At 37.4% G+C, this 23737-nt stretch overlaps 1 protein-coding gene across 2 annotated transcripts in view; it reads left to right on the top strand.

Moving 5' to 3' along the window:
- Positions 1 to 23737, top strand: part of LOC139118967 (beta-galactoside alpha-2,6-sialyltransferase 1-like) — a 37949-nt gene that overhangs the window by 1763 nt on the left and 12449 nt on the right. The window contains exons 1-2 of one of the 2 annotated variants that reach the window (XM_070682565.1): positions 13949 to 14417; positions 17579 to 18368. In XM_070682565.1, the coding sequence (XP_070538666.1) occupies positions 17693 to 18368 (676 nt within the window). In that variant the 5' untranslated portion in view covers positions 13949 to 14417; positions 17579 to 17692. Of the gene's footprint in view, positions 1 to 13948; positions 14418 to 17578; positions 18369 to 23737 lie in introns of those variants that run through there. The other variant, XM_070682564.1, reaches the window with a different exon arrangement.

The following is a 23737-nucleotide window of genomic DNA, read 5'->3' as shown; positions in this document are numbered from 1 at the left end:
TTTGGCCAAGTACAGCAGTTGGATCTGTGTGAGTCTTTTCTGAGCACAGTTGAGGCAAGTGGTCCACCAGCATATGTAAACTTGCTCTGGAATTTCCACTCCCTAGCATGTCACACTATCACAGTATCAGCACCTTATGTTCGATTTGAGATTGTGTATTTCATAACATGTGCAGTTACTGGTAAAATAGAATCGTCATACCGCGTGACCTTTGCTTATCATCGTGGGGTAGAAATGAAGCTTTGGCTCGCGAGAATGAGTCCTCTTAGAAGCATGGCCGATTGTGTATAGTCACCCCTCCATCAAAAAGGCCTATTAAAAATCGTGTGATTGGGATTACATGCTTTCCAAGAAACAGGGTACGTAGGTCGCGAGTTAATTTATGGTACTAATTAATTTTCATTTCAAAATTCTGCAGTCTTGCAGTTATTGAAAGCATGGTGCTACCTCCATGTTCAAAGCAACTAAACGTAGCTGTGACTAGTTCCTTCATAACACGTTTTCAGATTGGATGGCGTTGTTATATCATAACGCAAGAAGAGTGTACATATTGTTTGAATTCCATCAAAACTGAACTTGCTCCTCATAATACTTCTACAGTAAACTGGATTATTGAACACTGTCAAGATCCTAATAGATAACATCATGACATTTGGCTGCATTCACTGACCTCTGTAGGTGAGATAATCGACGGGGATTTTAAAATATCATGAGGATATGTTTGGGAATTTGAAAGAATTTTGGGACTAAAGGGGGATCTAAACTGTGTCTGATTGATATGACTATATTTGTTCTCACTGCAAAGAGTGGGGTTCTCAATGCAACGTTTCCGCTGGCCCAGCACCGCCCCTGATCAGAGTCCGCGAGAACAGTTCCCAACGCCCCCTGTCGGCGTTAGTGTTAGGTTGTCTTGTAAATAAAAAGTGAAAAAGCCCTTACGCTTACGTGTGAAAACCGCATTGTTATAGTCTATTATCGTTGAAAAGTGACATCTGGCCCGGACTAGAAGTCAAATATAAACAATGACAATGCATTTTACACATATAGACGCCAAGTTAACAAGTAATGGGTGTTTAAAAATTCATCCGGGGAGTAGAAAAAGAAGTTGCTGAGGGGAATACAAAGTAAAAATCATGAAAAAATTATCAAAGTTAGCATTACTGGCCCTTTAAGGTTGTTAGACCAAATATCAGCTTTGATAACCGTACTGAAATTTGAAAACAACTTTGGAGACTCTCTTTACATACATTGGCGCTGAAGAGTGGAAGTCACACTGAGACAAAATAATTGGAACAGTCTATACACTGTGACATGGCCTTTCAGGAACAACTCAGGTTTATGGATTAGAATAGGCCATTTACATTAACCAAGAGTGACTTTACTCCACTTATAGCTGTAAAATTGGGCTATTTTTTGTTGTTGTTTTGTGTATCTACTGCAATTTCTTGTTCTACTCCCTGAAGCGTGATGAAAAGTCCAGCTTTTGGCTTCCTTATCAACAAAGCCATATACGTACAGTCAGCATTGTTGAATGAAGTCCAGAATAGAGAGAATTCATTTGTCATCAATAACAGTGGTCACGGTCTTTACAGAGTATTTTTGCCAAACAGAATATTTGTTATTCTAGCATGCTGAGGGGAGTAGAACGAAAAACTGAAGTTGTTACACAGAACAAAACATGCGGAAAAATTGGCCACAAGATACAGCTAAAATGTCCCTTTCATACAGTTATCTTTTTTTTCAGTTATCTTTATGCTTATGTTAATAACGTTCAGTTTCCCTGACAGGTGGCAGGAGCCCATCATGTTGCATCATGTTTCAAAATCTTTTTTATGTGGTCGCTGTTTTTTTCTGTCTTACAAGATGAAGTTTTCCTGTAAGAGGAAATATGTTAAAACAGTGATCTCCTTCCCTCGAAGAAAAACACACCCATACTCATACACACACCGATTATTCTGTCCATTCCAATGTCAGACCGATTTTAATTTGAAGGGGGTTTCAAAATTATAGCAAATCAGAAAGCCGTGTTTTGAGTTCGTTAGGGGAGGCATTTGAAAAATTCAGAGAACGTTTTGGTTTTTTTTATTCTCCCGCCCCTCCCCCAGGTGTTTTTGAACTTGAATGCAGCCGATATAATGAAAAATTAACAAATGACGTTATCATCAGTTACCCTATTCGCCAAAACATAATGTATAGCCTTCCATTTCTTTCACATGATTATTGAAAATGCTGAACGTCTGTGTTATATGTTCCTTCCCTAATTGAGCTCAAATGTGGAATTCAAAAATCGAAAATACTGTGGCTGGATCGATCGGATAATGTGATGTTGCGGCAGATTTAGCAATGTGGATTTGTAAGACGTCATTACTGGGCGATATCGCAAGGCGGTGTCACGATGCATGCATAAAAAAGTGTTCGAAAGACGAAGTCGTCTAGAGCACTTCTTAGTACTGATGATAGACCGCAGTTACACCCTGACAGTGCCGAAATGAGCTAGCTGTCTGTCACTTTAATAGGTGAGAGACAGCACTTTAACGGCGTTGAGTCCGAGTCTAGTTACGTGAAGTGTCTCTGTCGAAGGTAGAAATGTCCCTGATTTGGGAAGATGAGATTTCCCATTAATGAAGCAGTTTTGGCGTGAAAAAAATCATGAGTCATGAGTGAGGCACATGATGGGTTCAACATATTGTCTAATAGTAGATTGAATCTCCGGTCGTAGGATGAAGAGTGATTCAGCCTCAAAGCTGAAAGAAATCTTAAAAGGAATCTTATCAATTTGAAAGTATCTGTAGTAAGAAAATATACTAAAAGTGACGTTTACGTTGGACAAGAACATATTTCCCAAGATAAGTCATAGGGGTCGGTAAAATTACTTTTCAGACGAAACTCATAAAAGAAATGCAAATCTAAAGTTAGTAGTTATTCTTGCTCAAATTTTATTACCAACAAGGACTGTTTTTCTTATTTACATTTTTAAGTGTTTAATCATTCGTGTAGTTCATAAAAAACACAAAAAAGCCACAACTTTTCACATTATTAAGTTTATGCGTAAAGAACTTTAAAATTCCAAACTTAATCTGATGAATGATGTTAATCAACTTGAATGAGGTTTTGTCTTATTTGCCAAAATGGCAGCGAACTATCGCAACATACATCAGATCCCCGAGAACATGAAGTGGGTTATCGTTTTCTTCACAGTCGCTCGTGGTTCAATCATACACGGCGAAGGGCGCTGTATGCATTATAGAAGGCGAGGAAGTTCAAAAAACAAAACGGCGGCGATACAAACGTTTCGCCGAGTTCGGAGACAAGATTTCCATCACAAAAAAGCAAAGTTTATTCAATAAACGAACATCGGTGGCGTTATCCTCTTTGCGTCAAAATTGATCGTCTATGCATTTTGGGGTACGATTTTTTAAGTGATCCTTTACTTATAACAGCTGCCGTACAACCATTGGTTCAATCAGCATACTCGAATTTTAAATGTTTCAGCGATCGCGGACTGACAGTACAGGGATTAAACATAAAGGTCGGAAGGCAAGCTCATGTTGCAGTTGCGTTTATTCGAAGAACTTGAGCCGCAAGGGCTTGCTTCCTGATCAGCTTCAGTGCAGCTTCGATATTCTGAGAGTTGGAGTCAACTGAAATCATCATGGTATATGTGTAGCGTGTCGAAATTATCTGCAAGGGTTTCAAAAAACTGGTTTTGAAAAAAAAACCAGTCAATTGAAAATCACATGGCTTTCCTTGCGAACCTACGACGCTATTATGGTAAAGAGTCTATGTAAACCGTGATGGCCTTACGGGATTTGCTTCCAATGCCCTGCCGTGCGACCAAAACACAAAGACATTCAAGTTGGTATCTTATACTTTCATTTTATTTCACGATGCCAATCGTGAATTGCCATGTACAACCCTTAGTAAAGCTTGTTTTGCCTTTATACAAACAATTTCCGACTGCATCAGGTGTACGATGGGCTTAATTAACAGTATTAAAAGTGGGTACAGGTGTAAGTCTACACGTACTCAAAAAAGTGTGTTTCCATTCGGTAAATTATTAACGCAGTTTTAATTCAACAGCAAAGTTATTTTAAAAGGCCCATAATTTGTTCGTTTGTTTACATATCCAAAATAAACATAGAAAGTTTGGACTCTTACATTTTTAATTACAATAATGACACCATAAATTGTCTACAGGTACTTTTGCACGTACATCAACAAAATACAAAGAGATTAGAGAATTTTAATATTTATCATGTTTCCAATCATAATATGACGTCAAAACGAAACCCAATGATGCGAATCATACAATGTAACCAGGTCGCATAAACACAAAAATTACAATTTCAGGAAGGACCATCTTGAACCACGAATATAAGTAATCATGTCCGGAATTACTTAGATGTGGAAACGCAGGTGTCTGTGGCGGGTCATCAAAAGGTCAACCCCGCCATGGGGTTGACCTTTTGATGACCCGCATGGGCGCATAGACGCACGCTATATGCGCTACCCCGCCACAGATAGCTGCGTTTCCACATCTAGGAATTGTTGCGCATACCCTGCTATGCTAGCATGCTACACCCATCAAGAATTGCCCAAAAGTGTGGACACAAATAGTAATCCAGTAAAGCTACCGAATCACCTTATCAGTTAAGTTAGGAATGCTGTCACGTAGCATTTGTGATAGTTCGTTTATTCCACGAAACATTTCTGTAAAAGATAAGCTTAGGCCTATGTCGTATTTGGAAACTATGTCTTCATAGTCTTACAAGCCTACTTTGTTTCCGAAAAAGCGAAGCGATCCGTGACGTTTTTTGAACTACTGCTTTCAAGCTTTAGAATGAAGAAGAAGAATGATATGATAGCAACAACTTTTTACTTATTCCCCTCTCAAAGTGTTTCCTATGGTTGCGAGTTATTGTCATTATTCTACGTGTGTCGTAAAGTTATAGGATAAAGCCCGAGTACGAGGGCTCTTCTGGTATATAAAGTCCAACCCAACGATAAAATGTCGAGGCCGCAGGCCGAGACATTTTATCGTAGGGTTGGACTTTATATACCAGAAGAGCCGAGTATGAGGGTTTTATCCGACTTAAAAACTATCGCCCCTAACTGATATATTTTCGTTTTCAATGTATTTACGTCAACCGTCCCCTTTGTCAATGTAACATGTTTAGGATATGAATTAAAACTTTTATTTGTGAAATAGCCTTCCAATGTAATGGAACATCCTATAATGCCCGAGGGCACATTATATAAATGCCCTAGGGCACAGCAGATTTTGTGTTGCAGCTGGTTTCCGCTGTATTACCAAATTTGAATATTAAAACGTACCAGATGTCTACAGAATATGACATGTTCACTTTTGATTGGACAGTACTTTACTACGGCGCTGTCATTCGTTTCTGGAATTTGGTGACCAGGGCTTTACGTGTAAATAAAACACCCTGAATTGAGCACTCTGATTGGTCAATCAACAGTGGATAGTTTTTATAAACTTGGAACACCGAAGTCCCTATATACATAGGAAAACCGTTGGGAATATCCCTATATCGCCAGTAATCAGCCAACAGCGGTATCGGCTAGTAGTCCGTGGGCTGGAGGGGCCCACCGTGCACCCCCCCCCCCATAAACCTACTACTTGGGTATTTTTTGTTCTTTGGGATCTGCTGAACTAGAAAAAAGATGTTAACATTGGATATTTTGGGATGCACTACCTGTCTGCACTGGTTTTTGATTTGTATGTACCGCAAAAAATGGCGAAAAATGGGTAGGGGTAGGGGGTACTATATCCTCCCCTAAATCGAGTAAACTAGCATGAATAGCACAAACCTTACATTTTTGGAAAGCTCAGATACTGCTCTTTCTGAGGAATACCAACTTTAGCAAAATTAATTTGTGTACATAGAATAGGACGACTTTAAAATGAATTTTTTTGACAATTTTGAAATTTTTTACCCAAAATACCATGTAACAATTGTGATTTACTTTTTATTAAGCAAAATTTTCACAACTTTTTGTGTTTAAATTATTCATTCCGACATATTAAACAAGAAAAAAGTGTTAACATCAGATATTTAACTATACACTACTTCTCTGGCGTCCATTTTGAATTGCGTGTATCTGTATGGGGTGTGCAAAAGCTAGGGGTAGGGGTACAACATTCTTTCCTTGATGAAGTAAACTGGCTTGAAATGCCATATACCTTATAGTTTTAGAAAGCTTAGATACTGGTCTTTCTAAAATGCATAAGGTTTTAGTAAAAAAATATGACGTCATAGAATTGGATGACTTTAAATCGACTTTTTCTGGTAATTCAGCAATTTTAACCGGAAGAAAATACGAAAACTATTGTTTCCTCCCAATGAAGCAAATCAAACAGATTGATGGATGTTATTTACTAATTGCAATGTGCTGAAGAAGAAAATAAATGTCAAAATTGGGTATTTACAATGCATTATTGTCTCTACTCACTAAAATTGCAAGTTTTGCTACATTGGTATATCGTGAATGGGCATTTTATTGTTATGCAATGAAATAATGCACAGCCTTAAAAAGAAGACTTTAAAACGCACACACATAGTCATATTGCCATTTTCTCCTTAAAGTCAATAGATTGTTGATGACTGTCTATTTTTATAATTTACTTTTTAAATATTTTTTTATAAAATGATTTTGATAAGACGTATTTGGAAAATTGTCTATGCCTCCTTGTCTTACTTATACAGCAAGCATTACTAACAATCTATTAGGCCGTGGGCTAGAGGGGGCGTCTACGTGCACCTCCCCCCCCCCCGCACAGGATAACAAACCTGTATTTTTCAGAAGCCTTGGGATCCCTAGAATAAGAAATAGGATTTTAACAGACAAAATATAGGGACTCAATAGCTGTTACGGTCATGTTTTGAAGGGTACCGCAAAATCATGGTATTGTCAACTCGCATACGTTTTTGTTTAACCTGTCTTATTGTAATTCATCTGCTGAGCTTATTTTTTAACATAAGTTGGTTTTTGGGGTATCATTAAAAAGGTGATTTATTCTTCTTGAAAATGGTATATAGCAATATGCAATATACTGTATAGTTTTCATGAAATAGGACCAAACCTTACCCATACCCCAAAGTTTTATGTCGTAAATTACTGTCAAAACTAATCTTAAATTCTACCAATTATTTACCTTGACATTATACAAAAGGCAATGCTGCGTATCAAATTGTTTTATTTGATACAGGTACATGTTATAAACTTGAAATAAACTTTTAATACAAAAATATCTGGATGCTGTAGCTGTAACAGTCATATTTTGAATGGTACTGCAAAATCACAGTATTGCCAACTCGCATACATTTTCGTTAAACCTGTCTTCTTGTAAGTCGCCTACTGAGCTTATTTTTTATCATAACGTGGCAAGTTGGGCGTCATTAAAAGTTAATTTACTCTTCTTTAAAATAATATATTGCAATATGCAATATCTTTTACAGTTTTCATGAAATAGGACCACAACTTACCCCACCCCCAAAGTTTTATGTTCAAAATAACAGTCAAAACTAATCTCAAATTCTGCCAACTATTTACCGGGACATAATACAAAGGGCAATGATTTGTATTAAATTTAGTTTATTTGCCACAGGTTCATGTTAGAAACTTGAAACGAACTTTTAACAGAAAAATATTGTGATGCTGTAGCCGTAACAGTAATATTTTGAAGGGTACCACAAAATCATGGTATTGTCAACTCGCATACGTTTTTGTTTAACCTGTCTTATTGTAATTCATCTGCTGAGCTTATTTTTTAACATAAGTTGGTTTTTGGGTATCATTAAAAAGGTTTTTTTTCTTTGATATGACATATTGAAATATACAATATCTTCTTTAGTGTTCAGGAAGTAAGACCAAAACTTACCCCATACCCCTAAGTTTATATTGCAAATTACTGTCACTACTGATTTCAAATTCTACCAAACTTTTACCTAGACATATTACAAAAGACAATGATTTGTATGAAATCTGTTTTATTTGCTACAGAGACATGTCACAAATATGAGATAGACTTTTAATAGACAAAATACTGGGATTGAATGGTTGCTGCTGTCATGTTTGAAGGGTACCGTAAAGTTACAGTCTTGCCCACTTGTAAGTGTTTTTGTTAAATGTGTCATCTTGTAAGTCGTCTGCTAAGCTTACTTTTTACTGTAACCTATCTATGGGCTATCATTAGAAAGACAATTTTGCCAGAAAGCGACCGACATATTGTAATATGCAATATCTTCAATATTTTTATGAAATAGGACCAAAACTTACCCAATATCCCAAATTCGCAAACTGCAAAGTTTTAGAACAGATGTAGTTTGCAAATCAAACTAAGGGCTGGGGTGATGAGGTTTTTGCTATGTCATTACAACTTAAAGATGATATAATGCACTTTATGATATGCTAAAAATAAGAGTGATAAAATCTTTGTAATGATACCCTACAATTTGGGTTATGGACAAAATAAAGCTTGGCAGATAAATTTCATGGAAACCTGTTTAATAAAATTTCACGGGTTTCAGCAACATATCCTGCTATCCTTCAAACTATGATGCTAACAGCTATTAAATCGCAATAATTATCCCGTTAATGGTATCTTTCATAGTTGGAAATGTCTCTGTAACAAATAAAATAGGTTTCATACAAAGTTTGTCTTTTTTTATAGAATTTTTCAAAATTAAATACTAGTTTTGAGAGTAATTTACGACATAAAACTTTGGGGTATGGGGTAAGGTTTGGTCCTATTTCATGAAAACTATAGAAGATATTGTATGTTACAATATGTCATTTTAAAGCCAAATAAATTGTCTTTCTAACGGCAGCCCATAAGCTAGGTTATGGTAAAATGTAAGCTCAGCAGATGACTTAAAAGACGACAAATTAAACAAAAACATATGCGAGTCGGTAATACCCTTCAAATCATGCAAGTAACAGTCATTCAATCCTAATATTTTGTCTGTTAAAAGTCTAACTCATATTTTGACATGTCCCTGTACCAAATAAAATACATTTTATACAAAGCATTGCCTTTTGTAAAGTGTCTAGGAAAATAATTGGTAGAATTTGACATAAGTTTTGACTGTAACTTGCGACATAAAACTTTGGGGTATGGGGTAAGTTTTGGTCTCATTTCATGAATACTATAGAAGATATTGCATATTGCAATATATCATTTTAAAGAAAAGTAAATTAACTTTCAAATGATACCGCATATGCCTCTTTATGTTCAAAATAAGCTCAGCAGAAGACTTACAAGAAGACAGGTTTAACAAAAACGAATGTGATTCAGTAATACTGTGATTTTGCGGAACCCTTCAAAATATGACTGTTACAGCTACAGGATCCCAATATTTTTTCTGTCAAAAGTTTATTTCAGGTTTCTTACATGTACCTGTAGCAAATAACACAAAGTTAATACACAGCATTGCTCTTTGTATTATGTCTAGGTAAATAATTGGTAGAATTTAGATTAGTTTTGACAGTAATTTGCGACATAAACTTTGGGGTATGGGGTAAATTATGGCCCTATTTCATGAAAACTATACAGTATATTGCATATTGCTATATACCATTTTCAAGAAGAATAAATCACCTTTCTAATGATACCCCATAAGCCAGGTCATGTTAAACAGTAAGCTCAGCAGATGACGTACATGAAGACAGGTTGGACAAAAATCCATGTGGGTCACAAAATCGTGATTTTGCGGTACCCTTCAAACATGACCGTAACAGCTATTGAGTCCCTATGTTTTGTCTGTTAAAATCCTATTTCTTATTCTAGGGATCCAAGGCTTCTGAAAACTACAGGTTTGTTATCCTTTGCGGGGGGGGGGGAGGTGCACGTAGACGCCCCCTCTAGCCCACGGCCTAATAGATTGTTAGTAATGCTTGCTGTATAAGTAAGACAAGGAGGCATAGACAATTTTCCAAATACGTCTTATCAAAATCATTTTATAAAAAAATATTTAAAAAGTAAATTATAAAAATAGACAGTCATCAACAATCTATTTACTTTAAGGAGAAAATGGCAATATGACTATGTGTGTGCGTTTTAAAGTCTTCTTTTTAAGGCTGTGCATTATTTCATTGCATAACAATAAAATGCCCATTCACGATATACCAATGTAGCAAAACTTGCAATTTTAGTGAGTGGAGACAATAATGCATTGTAAATACCCAATTTTGACATTTATTTTCTTCTTCAGCACATTGCAATTAGTAAATAACATCCATCAATCTGTTTGATTTGCTTCATTGGGAGGAAACAATAGTTTTCGTATTTTCTTCCGGTTAAAATTGCTGAATTACCAGAAAAAAATCGATTTAAAGTTATCCAATTCTATGACGTCATATTTTTTTACTAAAACCTTATGCATTTTAGAAAGACCAGTATCTAAGCTTTCTAAAACTATAAGGTATATGGCATTTCAAGTCAGTTTACTTCATCAAGGAAAGAATGTTGTACCCCTACCCCTAGCTTTTGCACACCCCATACAGATACACGCAATTCAAAATGGACGCCAGAGAAGTAGTGTATAGTTAAATATCTGATGTTAACACTTTTTTTCTTGTTTAATATGTCGGAATGAATAATTTAAACACAAAAAGTTGTGAAAATTTTGCTTAATAAAAAGTAAATCACAATTGTTACATGGTATTTTGGGTAAAAAATTTCAAATTGTCAAAAAATTCATTTAAAGTCGTCCTATTCTATGTACACAAATTAATTTTGCTAAAGTTGGTATTCCTCAGAAAGAGCAGTATCTGAGCTTTCCAAAAATGTAAGGTTTGTGCTATTTCATGCTAGTTTACTCGATTTAGGGGAGGATATAGTACCCCCTACCCCTACCCATTTTTCGCCATTTTTTGCGGTACATACAAATCAAAAACCAGTGCAGACAGGTAGTGCATCCCAAAATATCCAATGTTAACATCTTTTTCTAGTTCAGCAGATCCCAAAGAACAAAAAAATACCCAAGTAGTAGGTTTATGGGGGGGGGGGGGGTGCACGGTGGGCCCCTCAGCCCTACGGACTATAGTGCATTGCGGTAATCGTTACACTTTGTTTATCGAAAACACTGCGGGGTTGCCCATGCTGCTGTCTCATAGACAAAACGCCTTAGCAGAGGCCGTTCATTTTGCGTGAACGATGGTACAATAAAGAATTGACGTTTTGAGTAAAGTTACGTTGGTAAATTTCAATGACCAGGGAACCTACATCTGATTTTAGTCATATTGGCCCGAAACCAACTCGCCCGTTGTTTGAGATTACACGTTCGTTCGTACCGCGTTCCTTGTGTTAAAATTCACATCCCCCTGCCGATATAGTCTGTAAATATTAATTATGGATGGTATAATCGAGACTGTCTATGATTGTATAATCGAGACTGTCTACAAAAATATTTCGATAGATTGACTAACACAACCAAAATTTTAAGCATTTTTCTTCAACTTTAAAAATAAGTCATCGCCTAGACATCGCCGTTTTCGTTGAAAATGCTCCATTTGGCATTAGTCGAATATGAACGCTCAGGTTTACCTTGGCCGTGTACTGCCTGAGAGGTGGCTACTTCTTCAGCTATTTTTTTCAGTTTCGGTAAAGATATCGCCAACTATTCCTTTCAGTGCTCAGTGCAAGTCTGTTTACGTTTGCAGGAAAAATATATCGTTGGCTCGCCCAACAAATTGTCAATGAATTCGGGCGAGTTGGTATCGGGAATCTGGGTGGTTTGAAAAGGTACCCGTTTTGAAGCAAAATGTAGGTTATCAACATCATTGATGATATGCCTTTTTTCTCACCGTGTTGTCTCATTTCTCTGTAATTTTTTGGTGATAGCGATTTGAAAATAGTAATTTCTTGTCCGCTGACCGTGGCGATTTGATGTAGCTCTCAGAATTCGAAGTACGAAACGTCGACGTCACTGGCTGGGCTGCGGGCCATGCCGCGGGAGATCAGAAAATACATTTTCAAAACTTTGGGTCAAACTAAGTTTACGTTCTCGATCGGATAACGTTGAGGTCAAAAAACAAACTTTGCCATAGCGATTAAAATCTGCAGCATTTCAGCGTTCTTTGCAATTGATGATATGATTGAAACATTTTTATTTAGCCTGTCCTTTTTCATCGTACGTTTCTTGAGAATAGTATGTACCCACTTCAATCGGATACCCCTATGAATAATGATATCATCTGTATGACGCACGCAATAAATGTGATTGAACTATGACTTTCTTGTGTCATGTCAAGGCCGAGACTCGGACACGGTTTACGTCGCCTTTGCCTCTGAGGAGAGGTTTTCAGAAACAAAGCCGAGAAAAGGTCTAGCTTTATCTACGGTTTAGTTTATTCTTCAAAATCACGAAAGCCGTCGATGGCGACCGTAGAGGTTATGGCCGACAGTTGGATGCTTGTAACAGAGATTCCCCGCCACACCACGCCGTGCGCCAGCAGCAACAAGTCGGACCATCCACGCTCGCGCTTTATTTCAACTTGATAATCAGCTGATACACTGAAATTCTCCGAAAACCGAAACCTTGCCAGTATTAGTTCTCACAGAATTTCGCTATGACATGTCGGATAAAGAAACGTCAAAGCCAGGAAGTTTTACCCAGCAACTCGCACGGCCGATAACGTACCGGTAACGTAGCGGTACCATTGGTTATGTTCACAACCGTCTATTCCTCACTTAGAATACGCATCTACTTTACACCGGTCGACAAACCATAGATCACAGTCCCTCTATCCATAGAGGGACTGTGCATAGATCCTCGAGAAACGAGGGTCTATGGACAAACCGGTTTCTTCGAAACGAAATTAGAAATTTAGCGACTTTGAATTTCACTCAAGGAAACACTGTCGCTTTGAATGGAAATTGTCGAAGTACATGCTCGAGATATTACATCGCTCGATGGGTGTAAAACGTGAATAAAGGTTCATGTACAACATATAAGAAAGAGACGCACATTGTAAACCTCAACGTAAGCTGATCACTTTATAAAAATGAAAGTTAAAAATACAGATTTAACCACAATGCCGGGCGTAATTTACAATTTTTGTGAGATAGTGGAAATGACGGCATTTATGATGACACGCCTGCACAACGAAACGAAGCCAAACGATAGCGAGCTCAATGACAACACCTACCGTTTTCTCACCTACACTCTTTCTTCATTTTGAGGGAAAGTCTGTCAAAACGGTTGCTTCAACAGGTTCCCTGCTCATCGAAATTTACCCAAGTAACTTTACTCAAAACGTCAATCCTTTCTTGTACCATCATTCACGCAAATTGAACGGCCTCTGCTATGGCTTTTTGTCTATGAAACACATGCAGTATGGGCACCCCGCAGTGTTTTCGATAAACAAACTGTAAGATGATCTAACTCACTAGCGATACCGCTTTGGCTAATCACTTGGCGATATAGGGATATCGCCAGCGGTTTTCCTATGTATATAGGGACTTCGGTGTTCCAAGTTTATTTGCGCCAGCAATAAGTTATGTGGCTGACCCAGCACAAACTGCGGTACGTAAGGGGCGATTCGATTGGCTGCTATATCCGACAGTCTCTGTAAAGAACGAGTTTGTTCATTGGTCGATCATCAAGTCTCTAGAGAGGGTGAAGGTGAAGTTCAGGGGAACCGCAATGCAAAAATTACAAAAGAAAGCTCAGCTTGCTACATTCGCAAAATATTTACGTGACTATTTGCCGATAATTAAGTATAGAAATGGGGAAAAAAACTTACGCATCCCATGCAAATATAAAAAAATCAAAATCTTGTACCGCCAAAAAATTTACCCCCAAGATCTAATGGTCCAACCCATATTGTTCGTAAGTATGAAGGAGCAAAGAGAAATATTGAACAATCGCGTGTAGCAATGCCGATGTATATTCAAAACAAGGCGAAATTGAATCAAAACAAGGCGAAATTGAATCCAAACTTCATACGTTTTCTTAATGTTAGAATATCCCGGAGAAACTAGTTCTTCAGTCCACTGGTCGTTCGCGATCTCACCAGCACTGAGCGCCATGCACCACTCTCGTCTCGACTCATACTTTCGTACGACATGTTGCGTCGCTGTTCATCCATCAACTGACTTCGGGGATCTATCGCGATAATAATATCATCGATACTCATATTCCGAGGAAAGGCAGAAACGACAGCCGCAGGGTACCCGTGTTCACTTCTGTAGCCTTGCTTTGTGGATCGAGGGACCGTCCTAGATCCTATCGTGGAAAACTAGATGCCTCGGCTCGATTTTTGACAATCGCCAAATCACCAACCGTATCGTTTTGTGGGATATTATCATTATGTTATGGGTCACACTAGCCTAAAAGACTTGGTACCCGTACCATACTAGCAGAAGTGGCAGGTAGTGGTATTTTCACAAGGTGAGGCACTGATACATGTATTTCATATTCAGCGGGTCTTTTAAAATGCAAAATTATGAATGTTGCTCATTCTTCTGGTGTCCAGCTCGGCCCGGTCGGATCATGCGCGCACCGCCCAATCAAGTACGGACAGTTTTCCCTGCCGTTTCAAACGGCGTTTGTTTTGAAAACTGGACGAATTATGGCGGTACCTCAATGGACGGATCGAGAGACTATTGTAGACTCATGTTCTAATAATGATTTTAATAAATTAATATGGGGTCGTATCACCTGAACCATGGAGAGTAGAGAAACACACGTGTGACAGGTAATTAGTAATAATGTAATTACAGTCACTCCGGACGGTGGTATAATTTAAAACAAGTCAAAACTAAAGCTATTCCTCAAAACTCTTTATCACGGTCATATTGCTAACCCTGGACAGCGCAGAGGATGTACATGTACATGTATTTCGTATGAGTCTGCACCAGTACTATAGATTCTGAAGTCACCATTGCACATCCTTCACTTTACTGCAATAATTGTAGCACACGGGCCTTGCTTAGCCGTGTTTGGCTATTCGTGCCGGGGCTGAACTGAATAGCCAACACAGCAAACAAAGGCCCGTGCCGTTGGCCACAATTACTGCAGCTAATCCGTCACTCTGTCACACGTAACGATCGAAAGGGATTGGCATATATAGGCAATGGGAAGGTCGGATAAAAGAAACATTGACAGACTGCAGTAGACGGCAGAAGTATGGCGGAGACTTCAAGGGAACGTGAAATGGATAATTGCATTGCCAAGGCGTTCATGCTCTGTAGACTCACATTCATTCTCACTCTCACATTCTGCCAAGGCGTTCATACTAGTAAACATGTAAAGGTACAGACATTGTGACTCGAAGTTCAAAATGTGGATAAACCGGAATCAACCAATTTGTTTCAGCATGGCATTGGCACTTTTAAATATTTTCCTGCTATATGTATAAATATTGATATCATACTGTTAAATGTGACTGAAAGATTTGTGAAAAATACAGGCCTCAGACATCTGGCCTGGTGTCTCTACAATGACAAGAAACAAGCAGATTGTGGTTCGGGAGAAATCTGTTTTCCTGTCATCATCCACATCATTCCAAGACCAGCATATCATGATCTTGCTGGCCTCTTTGATGTGTTCAACAATCTTCACCAAATCCTGCAGTCAGCTGAACAAAGATTAGCTGATTCACAAATGTTGTATTGGTAACATTACCAGTACCAATGGAGCCGCCTTAATTTTTTTTGCTAAAAAAGCAAGGGTTATTTATTTTTTTGTTTATTTTTGCTTTTTTTGCGGTCAGTCATAACATAATTGTTGTAATCTTATACTAAACGATTGGTAGAAAAGGAAGTGACATCACATTCGCCAAATGTTGGCTGCCAGAAACAAATACATGCCGCATATTCTAGATACAATGAGTTGCACATTCTGGCTCCACACCTTCATTTGTTTGTAGATCCATTTACATGTGACTTTTGATATAATCTCCATTATTTTTTATCTGTGCGTTAACACCTTCTTGTTCTGCTCCCAAAACCATACATAGCTGTCAACTTGTCAATGCCACATCTATTTGACATTTTTAGGGATGTCCGATTTTATTGTCATCAACAGACTTTAAGTCCAGACTAGAATTCATTTGACACAAACCATTGTGAAGGTTTCGATGTACCATAAAAACCCTATTTATACTACCGCTCTATTAATTCGACCTTCCAATTTTTTCCCCCAAAACAGAATTTTTTGTTTGCAATAATACTTGTTTTATTGTAATTTAAATGGGGTGGGTTCGAGGCTGTGCTGGATATCGTGGGAACGAGGCTACCTTGAATATTCATTGTTAGCTTTGACCCTCGAGCGTTCAGGGGCAGTTCGACCATAGATGGAAATTGGGACTTTCTCAATCTCTATCAATTGGACCAATCTATCATGGCAAACTGTTTTGGATATTTTGTTTTTAATAAAATACACAGAACAAAACAATGTACAATACAGAATATGTCTTAGCTGGGACTTAAGGAAAGTCACCTTTATATATTTGAATCATGCAAGATGGTAAGCATATCACTTATGAACTGTCAAAAAGTTAAATCTCTGATAATTTGACTGCTAAAATTATTTCAGCTTTGTTAATAACCTAACAATTCGACGATTTAAAATCATAATTATTTTTTTCTGGTCAAATTGATATGATTTTTATGGTAATAATGTTGTTGCTTGTCCTGGCAGCGTATGATAGAATCGTGTTCGATTATGATGACGTCGCAAGATAAGTTGTATCAATAATACATTCCACCTAAATGCATGTTACATGGAAAGGTTTTTTTGTTGTCAAACCTACGACATAGTTGTCAGCTGCAAACACTGAACTTGAATAGCGCTGTGTTTGGTTACTGTTTTGTTGCTAAATATAGCTACATCATACATGGGCGTGTCATAAGACACTGCCGCTTGAACTGCAGACAAATTTTATCAGTGTTTGATGCGTGACTGCTGTTTTGACTACAGGTTGTAGTCAGAGTGGTAAATATATATCTTTTGGTTGTCATTTTAATACTAGCACTCGCCTACTAAATGGTATTGCATCATTTCTTGCAAGCATAATTCCAAAAAAATGTGATCTAAAAATGTGGAAAAAATACTTATTTTTTGGTATTTAGGCCAAAGTAATTAAATTCTTTGTTTTGCGTCCACTCAAAATTGGAAAAGGTACGCGTCTAAGCGGCTGAAAAATAGGTTTTGCAAAATACAATCAATTGAAAATCACATGGCTTTCCTTGCAAGTATTATGGTAGAGAGTCTAATCCATGATGGTCTTTCGGGATTTGCTGCCAATGCCCTGTCGTGCGACCAAAACACAAACATGCTTTATATATTTACTTTCATTTTGTCTCATGATGCCAATCGTAAACTGTCATGTACAACCCTTAGTAAAGCTTGTTTTGCCTTTTTACAAATTCACACTGTGTGTGTTTTTCATGAAAACCTTAAAAACCTAGGTGGGTAGGGACGCAAAACAAAGAATTTAATTACTTTGGCCTTATGAGAGAACAATGATGTCATTTGCTAAGAGCCCTAATTACTGAATACTCAAATGCAGTCTCAGTGCATTATATTGTCATTTGTTATTTTTTCAGGTATTGGAGATCAACAATAAAGATTATCACTGTCATTGAGATGTCTCAGAGATGTTGAATCAGAAGGCAATGTTCCTCCTATCACCTTAGAGGGCTCTTGACGACGATCAGAAGATGAGGTCTAGTAGTCTTCAAAAACATTATTTCATGTTTGTTGTCATGGTGACATGTTGCTTAGCACCCATCTACTACACCATGACGCACTACAGTCACCTGTACTCCATACCGTCACCAGCCAGCCACTACAGCTCCCACAATGCATCAGAATCCACATCACGCCCCCACTTCTTCCAGAGGGTGGGACAGAGATTGTCTGAGACTGTGGAAAATTGGCTGTCGGCCGGAACACGAGTCTTCGGTTTCGAGAATGAGACTACCACCACCTTTGAGGGAATCACCGCAGTTATTGTTATCAACTCAAGTGTTGTTGTAAATGTGTCTTTTAACTTGCCTGATCTCAGCAATCCACAGCTGAAACAGTTTATGGCCAAGTATGATCGAAAATTTGACAACAGGTATCTAGGCAGGAAAGGAAACGCCAATGGAATAACTTTTCGTGGAATTCGACGCTCTCGGAATTTTTTGTCTGGGACAGATCTCCTCTGTGAGTTCAAGGGGAGGGTTCCCTTTGATGTTATTGTAAATACAACCTCTCCATTCAAAGATATCGGACTGGGAGACTATCTGCCCACAGTTAATCTCAACGAGAAGTATGGAAATAGACTCAACTCTTGTGCCGTTGTGTCAAGTTCAGCTTTTATGAACAAATCTAAACTTGGCAGAGAAATAGGTAAGAAAAGGAGTTTCTAATGAGTGTTTGTAGTGTGTTATATGTTGGTTGCAATATGTTTGGCGATTCGTTCCATGAATGTAGACAGTTTGAAGTTATATTCTGTGCGGTAAGGTGAAGTAATTGTTGCAAGTGCAGGCTATCAGTTGATGTGAAGACTTGAATCGCATACGGCAAAATTGTGTACTTTGGCATTGACTAGCAACATCTCATCATTGTTTTCTCCAGAGTTGGGGATTGCACAAATCCACACCTATTTAATCTAAATCTCCCTTAACCCTTTGAGCACCAAAAAAAATGTCAATTTTTGCCACCTTTACAAAATATACCCTGGTCAATTTCTGTTCCAATTTTTTCCCAATATTTTGATAAAAAACTGTAGCCAATGAAATGTGATGTCCATTTGGTTCAAAATTATCAAAAGATTTCTGAAAAATTCGTTAAAATTGATAAATTGCAGCAGCAAAATGTTGGCGGGAAAAATTACAGCGCTCAAGAGGTGAAATTCAAACAGGTGACATGTCAGCCCTCCACTATCTCTATGATGAGATCATGAGATACTGACATACACAGAATTATTGACAGTGGCATTTGACACTATGATTACTGTCTACGATATAAGATACTAGTATCTCATGGTTGATTAATTAGCCCACTGTGTACCCACCTGGCTTCCTGTCTGCAGAAGCTGAACCACAGGGTCCTCGAGCTCCGATGATGATGAGGATTAAACATTTAAAAATGAAGGAAAATAAAAATATATTTGGACTCAGTAAAGTTGTTGTTGTTGTTGTTATTGTTGTTGTTGTTGTTGATAGTATTTGCAGAAAAGGACAAATTATGCGCTGCAAAATTCAATACAGCCTCACTGTACACATGGAGGTAAGCTACCTCCATGCTATACACATGCGCTGCAAAATTCAATACAGTGATATTGATGATGATGATGATTAAATATTTAAAAATGGAGAAAAATAAAAATACATGTATATTGGACTCTGTAAATTTGTTGTTGTTGTTGTTTTTATTATTGTTGTTGTTGTTGTTGATAGTATTTGGAGAAAAGAACGAAGTATGCGCTGCGAAATTCAATACAGCCTAACATTACCCAAGGGTTGTCACTTCATTGCCACACACTTTTTTTTCAATCGCCAAAAATGCACCTAGCAAGCATCGAAATCGGTAAAATTCGACGGAGGGTCAAAGCACATTAGTCCTTCTCAATCATACTCAGACAGTTTTACCTCTTACCGATGAAAAGTCGACAAATCGGCAGGTTTTTAGCTACTATAGACTATAGTCTATAGAAGCTATTGGGATGGGTATTCGTCCGGCGTCCGTCGTCAGTCTGTATGTATGTATGTATGTATGTATGTCCGTTTGTGAGGCGTCCGTCCACTCAAATATCTTGAGAACCGCAGTACTTACTGATTTGATATTTGTTGTGTAGATGAAAAATATGATTTTGAGAAACTGTTTTTTTTAATTTTTTGATATTGTTGAAAATAGGCAAATTAATGCCAAAAAAGGCGTTTTTGGTAAAAAATCTTCTTCTTCATAACCGCTGGTCAGACAGCTTTGTTATTTGGTATACAGGTCCCTAGGGATAACCCAACTTAGATTTGTTCAAATTGTGATGAAATATGCAAATGTGTATTTTTAAGGAATTTTTTTGTCATTTTTGGTCAAAATTTGACTTACATTGTATGTAATTCTAGAACTGTATAAACCCTATCAATTCACCCAGAAAAAAATAAGATTTTAAATAATTGAATTAGTTAGGAAATCATCAAAGCCAAAATAATTTTAGTGTAGAATTACATTGTATGTAATTCTTGTACTATATAAACCCTATCAATTCACCCAGAAGAAAATAAGTAATATGATTTTAAATAATTGAATTAATTAGGAAATCATCAAAGCGAAAATAATTTAAATGTAGAATTATCAGAAAGTTCAACTTTTTTTGACAGTTCATAGTGAAATGCTTATCATCTTGGAGGATTAAAACATGTAAAGGCAACTTTCCTGAATCCCAACTTTGACATATTCTGAACCGTCATTTATTGTGCCCTGTATGTTATCTAAAAAAAATGCTCAAAATAGTTTGTCATGATAGGGTGGTCAAATAAATAGAGATAGAGAAAGTTCTAATTTCCATTTATGGTTGACTTGGTAAGGATAAAATAAAATTACTTTTTGAGGAAAAAAATAGAGTGGTCAATTAAAAGAGTGGTCAAAGTGATAGGGTTTTTATGGTAAAGCTGGGCTGTAAGATTCCTCATGTGCTATTTATAGCAATTATGCAATCTGTGTAAACAGTGCAATGAAAGTGTTACATGATGCTTTTGATGACCTTGAACTTCTTAAGTTTCAAACATTTGTCTCTTCAGTGTGCTTTCTCTGAGTACGTACAGTCTCAACTTATTCAACAGAACTTACTAATACCATGTTAATTTGAAAGTTAAAATGTGCTTGGTTAATAGGATGAAAATACTGATAAAAAGATAACCAGCTTAAGATTCTTTATAACCTGACAGATATGCTATTTTTTATGACGAAAATCTTGATTTAAGCAAGTCTTGTTTACTTTAATTAGAATGTAATTAACTCTCGTTTATTAGCTACTATAGACTAATATAGTCTATAGAAGCTATTGGGATGGGTATCTGTCCGGCGTGCACTATCAGTATGTATGTATGTATGTATGTCCATTTGTGAGGCGTCCGTCCACTCAAATATCTTGAGAACTGCAGTACTTACTGATTTGATATTTGTTGTATGGATAAAATATATGATTTTGAGAAACTCTTTTTATTATTTTTTGATATTGTTGAAAATATGCAAATAATTAGCACCAAAAAAGGCGTTTTTGGTAAAAAATCTTCTTCATAACCACTGGTCAGACAGCTTTGTTATTTGGTATACAGGTCCCTAGGGATAACCCAACTTAGATTTGTTAAGATTGTGATGAAATATGCAAATCTGTATTTTTACGGAATTTTTTTTTCATTTTTGGTCAGGCCATCCTGAAATGAGCTATCAAAGATATCCACCTTCTTCATCAATACATGTGTCACAAAAGATTATTCTCTACATAACACAGCAGAGCTCTGTCAACTGTTGAGTCGCTTGTTTTTTCAAAACCGCTGGTCAGACAGCTTTAATATTTGGTTTACAGGTCCCTAGGATGACCTTAGTGAGATAATTTCATACAGTTAGGAAATACTTAATTTTGTATCCATGTCTATAGTAGCTTCAGGGACTTTGGCCCTATGTTTCAATGCATCTCGTCGTCTCTTGATTCCAGACACGTGGGCTCATTTCAAATCGAACCAATAGCAGAGCTGGATGGGCCCAGCGTGAAAACCCGGCAGTAACGTAAGTTTCTTACGTCTTTTGAAGACTATGGGTGACACTGTGTGAGTGCGTCTGCGTATGAAATTCTGGTAACTTTAACAGTTCCACTTCACCCATAGAACGTTCTTTCCAAAGACGTGAGAAACTAAAGTTACTGCCGGGTTTTCACGTCGGGCCCATTCTTTCAGTACGGGCTCTGCTATTGGTTCAATTTGAAATGTGCCCACAAGACTAGATCTTTCGCCGGGTATTTTAAATCTGGAATCAAGAGACGACGAGATGCATTGAAAAACCTGCCGATTTGTCGACTTTTCATCGGTAAGAGGTAAAAATGTCTGAGTATGATTGAGAAGGACTAATGTGCTTTGACCCTACGTCGAATTTTACCGATTTCGATGCTTGCTAGGTGCATTTTTGGCGATTGAAAAAAAAGTGTGTGGCAATGAAGTGACAACCCTTGGGTAATGTTAGGCTGTATTGAATTTGCAACGCACATGTATAGTTAGGCTACAACGCACATGTATAGTTAGGCTGTATTGAATTTGCAACGCATAGTATAGTTAGGCTGCAACGCACATGTATAGTTAGGCTGTATTGAATTTTGCAGCGCATAGTATAGTAAGGCTGTATTGAATTTCGCAGCGCATACTTTGTTCTTTTCTGCAAATACTATCAACAACAACAACAACAATAATAAAAACAACAACAACAACAAATTTACAGAGTCCAATATATTTTTATTTTTCTCCATTTTTAAATATTTAATCATCATCATCATCAATATCGCTGTATTGAATTTTGCAGCGCATGTGTATAGCATGGAGGTAGCTTACCTCCATGTGTACAGTGAGGCTGTATTGGCGATTGAAATTTTGCAGCACATAATTTGTCCTTTTCTGCAAATACTATCAACAACAACAACAACAACAATAACAACAACAACAACAACTTTACTGAGTCCAAATATATTTTTATTTTCCTTCATTTTTAAATGTTTAATCATCATCATCATCGGAGCTCGAGGACCCTGTGGCTGAACGACTATCATTTAAACTTTGTCTCCAGATTAGGGACCATCTCAGATTGTCGCATAAGTTCAAAAAGCAAAATTCGTTCATTTACAGGGGAGGGGGTTTGAGCTCCATTTAATTAGTGAACTTCATTTTCGCACTTTTACTTTGTGATTACATGTACTCTTTACATAGTGTGTAAAAATAGACAAAAACTGCACACTTGTACCAACAAATTTTGCTGTTACTGTTTCCAACTAGTTCACCTCTTCCTGTGGTTAGTACTCAAATTTGATCGATTTGTTGACGATGTAATGTGCTCAGTTGATACATATTCCTCAGTGGCTATAGCAAAATGCTACATTGTACTCTCAGGCAGACATCAACATTTCGCACTTTTGAACTTTCATTTAGGGGGAAGGGGGAGGGGATTTTGATGTAAATGAAGGAATTTCGTTTCTTGAACTTATGCAACAATCTGAGATGGTCCCTTACAGAACTGTGAATGTGTATAAATGAAGTATGGATGATTGAACATTATGCTACATGTACAGGAGCAAGAAGTGGGAGACTATCTTTAATTCGATACTTTTAATCCACTCTTTAACCTTTATTTGCCAATATCTTGAAAAACCTTAATTTGCATTACATAAATCTGCATAATTTATTATGGTCACCGTCAATCAGAACCAAATCCCACTTGTCTCATTTTACAAACATTGTTATTATGTACAATGTTAGAGTGTTCGCAATGCAATGGAGCTATTTCATTCACCAACTGGGCTATTACAGCATCCGTCGCAGTGAAAACAATTGAGCGAACTGAAGCATTAGAGAATGGTCCATACAGTCTGCTCATACCTAGGGGCCGTGGATGATTATATAAAGCATACGCACGGTAAACGAAACTAAGTGCATTTGGCCTCAACCCCCCCCCCCCCCCCCAATGAAAGTTTGGAAATGCAAAAATCCAACCCATCCTCATTCTGTATCATACCT

This window comes from Ptychodera flava, chromosome 19 (assembly GCF_041260155.1).
Source record: "Ptychodera flava strain L36383 chromosome 19, AS_Pfla_20210202, whole genome shotgun sequence".
In the NCBI taxonomy this organism is placed as follows: Eukaryota; Metazoa; Hemichordata; class Enteropneusta; family Ptychoderidae; genus Ptychodera; species Ptychodera flava.
Note: the sequence above shows the minus strand (reverse complement) of the source record. Positions and strands in the feature narration are given on the sequence as shown.